We start from the raw sequence: 5,347 nt of genomic DNA, 5'->3' as shown, positions 1-5,347 counted from the left end.
TTTGACGGTGTGGATCAGATTAGCTGCCTCCCACAGCAGTCGCCGTCACACGTGTTCCAAATCCACACGTTGCTTGGGCTGTCCCGCTAAGCTACAGCGACGTCGTTTAATACACCGCACACTTCTTCTACGCTTGGAAATTCTGCGTTACTACCATCTAACAGCCACCTGCACAACCGCACACCATCACTGATGAACGGTAATTAATTAATTAATTAATTAATTTTTTTATTTTAACCCTCCTCCGCACCGTTAATCAGGCAATCAGGCCCCCCTCCTCCTCGCACCCCCTCCCACTACAATACAAAAGCTCAAGAACCCACGCACGCGCGCACCCCACCCACCCCACGTCTCGCTCTCCCCACCCCACCTCCCGCTACAGCGCCGGTGGGGGGCCCCCGCGGCTGCCGGCGACCGGGCGCCGCCGCCGTCGCCGTTGTCGTTCCTCGCCGCCCCCGCATTCTCGAACTGGTGCGCCCCGTGCCTCTCTTCGCCTCTTTATTGTTGTTGTTTTTTTTTTCCTGGCTTCTTCCCGTTCGCCCGTCCGGGGGGACGTTTTGATCCGGTTTCGTTGCGCGTTGCTCGCTGAGCTGTGTTGCTTCCGCCCTGGGATTGTGACTTGGGGCTCCTCCGGGCGGAATTGTGGCCAATTGGCCCGAGAGGGGATGGGATCTTGCCGGCTTGGCACGCGTTTGGACACTTTTTTGCGGTAAAATTGCCGCCTCTTTTTCGCTATTGCTCCGGCCGCTTCACGGGCGTCGATGCCTTTCAAATTCTCTCTTCTGCGTTCAGTCTGCTCAGCTCGTCTGTGTTCAATCCCACCCTCTATGCTTTGATGGTCATTTCAATTCCCCCTTCCATTTTCCAGCCGCTCGGTTCTTTGGTTGAAGTGTTAACTTGTTTGCGCTTTTTTTTATCTCAGGCATTTGCCATGATTTAGCGGAGGCAATTTTCTTCGCAGCTGCTTCCGGGGTGGTGGACTGAAGGAATAAAGAATGATCAACCTCTTTGATTTGAGCGTTGGAGCCAGCGCCAAGGTCGCCTCAAGAGATGGTATTATTATGCAACTGCCGAACTAAGTGACAATGATTTTGCTTCCAGCAGTTGCCCATATGATTAGCTCCGTGATAATTCTTCAGTTAGTGGGATATAGATGTCCTAATTATGGATCTTATCTTCTCCTGGCAGGCTCTCCGGTGAGAGGAACTCAATCAGAACGGAAGGAGTACGCTGGATCAAAGACAGTAAGTGCAATTTTTACTGCTACTGATTTTTGTCGACCCTGTACCTGTCAGCGCTCTCTGTGAAATGTTTACTACTTGCTGATCACAGCATGATCCATGCCGGCAGGTGACTGGCTGCACAAGGAGGAGCTCGTCGGATAGGTCAGGTGGCACGCCAATGAAAATGCTGATAGCTCAGGAAATGGCAAAGGAGGGGGACGCAAATCAGAAGACTACTAATGTTGTAGCAAGGCTGATGGGGCTTGACGATAATGCGGATCTTCCTAAGCCTCTGCCTTCAAACAGGAGGACTTTCCCGGATGGCCATTTATCTGCTACATTGGCAAGAGTTAACAACCAAATGTCATTTGAGAAGCGTGCAAGTTCCATGGAAGATGTGGAGTATAAGGATGTATATGAAGTTGGATACCAGCCACCAAGAGGTGAATGTCTGAGCAATGAATCTCCAAGGAGGCCCAATGAAGATCACGACAAGAGAAGGATGGATCTTGTCCGCCAGAAGTTTGTTGAAGCAAAGCAGCTAGCATCACATGATAATCTCCTCCAGTCGAAAGAGTTCCATGATGCTCTTGAAGTTCTGAATTCAAACAAAGATTTGTTTCTCAAATTTCTCGAAGAACCTAACTCGCTCTTTGCAAAGCAATCTGGAGAACTTCATTCTGCACCAACATCACCTCAAAGAAAGCGCATTACCGTGTTGAAGCCCTCGAAATCAGTGGACACAAGGGATGACAAAGCAATTAAAAGGCAGAAAAACCATGCAGTTGATGGAAACAGGGTAGAAAGAAGCAATAGTCACAAGTCTGATGCTGCTCATGTGAAAGTCGAAAGGCTTCCGAAACACACCCGGATAGTGGTCTTGAAACCAACCTCAGCAATTGCTTCCATGGAGCAATTTGACCAAAATTATCATGCTGATCTGGATGATTCTGAAGCACCTGCTATATCAAGGCGTTTGAGTGATGAGATAGATTGGTCAGTGCATGGGATGTGTCGACGCCACAATGAATCAAATCCTATGAGCGCATATAGACCATATGATCAATATGCTGAAGAAGAGGGCGCTAGCTTAAGTGACTCGGATATTGGAACTCCAACATCACGTCATTCTTGGGAGTACATCTACCGGTTTAGCAATCCTTACTTTGGCTCATCTTTGAGCCATGCTTCTTGTTCTCCCGAGTCACATGTGACTAAGGAGGCTAAGAAATATACTTCTGACAGATGGGCAATTGTTCCGTCCAGTGAGATAACCCAGGGAAAGGTGCTAGTGCGAAGAAGTTTGAGCACACTTGGTGAAATGCTTGCCATGCCTGATATGAAGAAAGAAGAGGTTGCTGATCAAGCATCTCCGGATGCTACTAGCCAATTGTGCAGCAATGAGCCAACAGTTGGTGTATCATCTAATTGTGCTGTTGGTGATGGTGAGGGAGAAAGCTCTCTCAGGAAGATCTCAAGGTCAAGATCTGTTCCGGTCTCTTCATCAGCTTTTGACAGCCTAAGGTTAGATGGTGGATGTTCAGAGGCTCAACACAAAGAATCTACAGCGTCGAAGGATGTCAAACCTAAGAATGGGAAGTCATCTCTGAAGGGAAAGATCTCAAGTTTCTTCTCAAAACGTAAGAAAACAGAAAAAGAGAAGGTTAACCCATCTCCCTTGGGAACCCCGAATAGTCAAGTTCCGTCAGCCAGTACTGTTGTAATTGATAAATCAGATGTTCCAGAACATGTTTGTACTAACTTACAAAACGGTGTTGCTTTCGGCTATTTGGAAGAGCGGTTCGAGAATGGACCAACTGTAGTTCCGCTTGATGAACTTGAAGCACCCTCTACTTCTAAGGTACATTTCCTTACCCACAATAAGTTTAGCTTTCTTCAATCTGGAGTGTGATTAATATTGGTTTAACTTGGATGCTTGTATTTTCACTTTGCAGTCTCCAGTTTCCCTTGAGAAAGCACTGCCATTTGAGATCCGCAATTCCCACTTCGATCAGCCAAGCCCTACATCAGTTCTTGATGCACAATTTGATGATGTCAATGAGAAATCTCCCATTTCATCAGAGAGAGCAATTACTGTTAAGCAAGGTAAAGCATCATTGCAGCTTTTCTAGCATGCTAACTGTTGAACGCCATGATTAACTCTATTGGCGTGTCCATGAGCTGTTTTATTTTGGGCATGAAGTTATGGCTGTAGTATCAATAATGTGCTTAATTATTGTTGGCTAGGTCAATAAGTGCAATTATCTTGCTTGCAGAACCTCTATCTAGGTCGCTTCCAATTGGATCAATTGCAAGGACCTTATCATGGGATGATGCTTCTCAAGAGGCTTCATTGTGCTGTACCAAAGGTGATAGCCATGAGCAAGAACAGTATGAGTTTGTTGAGAAGATTCTAACGTCTGTTGGCTTCTGTAATGAGAAGGCCCAAGACATCTTTGTCCGGTGGCATTCACTTGACTGCCCTTTGGACCCAGTTGTGCTTGACCAACTGCTGGAGCGCAAAGTGGAAGATGCCAAGTGCAGAGAGAGACGGTCAAACCAGAGGCTCCTCATCGATTCTGTCAATGCTGCTCTACTAGACATTGGCCAACGTAAACTTTGGGGTGCATACCCTTGTACTGCACGGTATTCCAATGCACCGAGAGTTGCTACATGTGATGTGCTAGTAACCGATGAAGCATGGAGGTTAGTGAAAAGTTGGCTCTTCGATGATGAGAACGATATTGCCGGTTTGGGAGACAATGCAGGCCTTGCAGCGGATTGGGTTGTCGATAAGGAGATTCATGGCAAAGGGTGGTCTGAAATGCTGCGGTCCGAGGTGGATGAAATCAGCAAGGAGATATGCGGGGATGTCCTGAGCGAGTTGGTTGGGGAGGCATTTTCAGAGCTTGCTGATGCTGAGTGCCATTGAAGCTGCTTTATTTTCCCTGCTTGTGGCGTCCACCTGTTGCTTTTATTTCCAATCTGGTGGAGACCGTCCCCTGAGGCTGATCTGCACTACCCAGAGCTGTTCTTGTGTGTATATTGCCCTCATAACTGTTTTGTATGCCGCTCAAATGTTCCTCATCACCATCGATCCATTCACAGCAATAACTTTATGAATACAGCTGCTGCATTTCAAATTCTTTACGCCACATGTTCTGTTCTCTGCTATGTGGTGTCAAAAAATAGATGTATGTAAAGCTGGAGGCCTCAAGCGCTGTGCTGTGCAGCCTTAGTGCTAATTGCAGGCTCCTAGAGGATAATTACCTTTGTCTATCACTTCCAAGCAAGCATGATTAGAGGCCATGTGCCTCCTTCCTTGAAAGCCTACAGCAGTCCAACCAATGCACCACCTTTCAGTGCATTTCTTTACTGATCCTGCTGTCCTCTTCTGCCTTTGATCAGTTTGTTAATCCAACTTGCAGCAAGGTTACAATCTGCAAGTTCTTGAGGGGGTGAATTTAATAAAGGGCATGCAGGCAGCAAAATCCATTGACATTCTGGGGAATAACAGCCTTTTTACTGGTGTGGGGGGAATCCCTGCATTGTTTTATGGATCCAATGGCTACCCTCCCAGATGTGCTTTTAAGCTGCTTTTTTTTTTTTGCCTTGATCTGTAGTACTACTAGTAGCATCTTTAGGCTAGTGCTTTGTTTGAGTAGCATCTGTTTTGTTTTGCCTTCTTCCAAGTGCTGTCACTCGCGTGCCAGCTCGGCGCCATTGCTTGCTGTGGGTGTGGTCCCGCGATGTGATCTGTCGAGCGCTGGTCGCTGGGCCTCGCGGACGCGGTGGGCCGGTGGCGGTCCATGAAAAATGCAGGACTTCCAGAGTTCCAGTTCTCTGCTGTACACGCGGTGCTACTGGTCAACTTTCTGAATCTTTTGGTTGCTGCAACTAACCATGCCGTGTTATATGACAGCTTAATTATGTATGCCCTGGACAAGTTCTCTGTCCCTTCCAGGCTGAATAATTGCACCGGTTAACTGGCTTCCGGTTAGCTTAACTTTCACCTGCTCGTTTGGATGCTTACCTGAAATGTTGGTTTCGATAAGACAGGCAATAGCAGCAGTTGTTTTCGTCTGTCCTGGCAAACTTCTTTCTTTAACTACGGCGCCAGCTTG

The 5,347-nt window shown here is 47.2% G+C and overlaps 1 protein-coding gene across 2 annotated transcripts; it reads left to right on the top strand.

The window, feature by feature from the left end:
- The first annotated feature begins 318 nt into the window (after positions 1–318).
- LOC101771093 lies at positions 319–4,551 on the top strand. 2 transcript variants are annotated; one of them, XM_004985675.4, is made up of 6 exons: positions 319–471; positions 923–1,053; positions 1,189–1,244; positions 1,333–3,084; positions 3,179–3,329; positions 3,500–4,551. In XM_004985675.4, exons 2-6 carry the CDS (start codon positions 996–998, stop codon positions 4,153–4,155), a joined length of 2,673 nt encoding a protein of 890 aa, XP_004985732.2. In that variant the 5' UTR covers positions 319–471; positions 923–995; the 3' UTR covers positions 4,156–4,551. The 2 variants fall into 2 exon arrangements, with proteins under 2 accessions (XP_004985732.2, XP_004985731.1); XM_004985674.4 differs by having other exon boundaries at positions 320–471; positions 1,351–3,084.
- Positions 4,552–5,347: the final 796 nt, after the last annotated feature.

Source organism: Setaria italica, chromosome IX, assembly GCF_000263155.2.
Source record: "Setaria italica strain Yugu1 chromosome IX, Setaria_italica_v2.0, whole genome shotgun sequence".
Lineage (NCBI taxonomy): Eukaryota > Viridiplantae > Streptophyta > Magnoliopsida > Poales > Poaceae > Setaria > Setaria italica.
Note: the sequence above shows the minus strand (reverse complement) of the source record. Positions and strands in the feature narration are given on the sequence as shown.

Excerpts from the sequence above, each read along its gene's own strand:
- LOC101771093 (XM_004985675.4), top strand. The coding sequence starts at position 996 with ATGATCAACCTCTTTGATTTGAGCGTTGGAGCCAGCGCCAAGGTCGCC. Across the intron at positions 1,054-1,188 it reads CAAGGTCGCCTCAAGAGATG|GCTCTCCGGTGAGAGGAACT; the intron begins GTATTATTATGC and ends TTCTCCTGGCAG. Across the intron at positions 3,330-3,499 it reads AGCAATTACTGTTAAGCAAG|AACCTCTATCTAGGTCGCTT; the intron begins GTAAAGCATCAT and ends TCTTGCTTGCAG.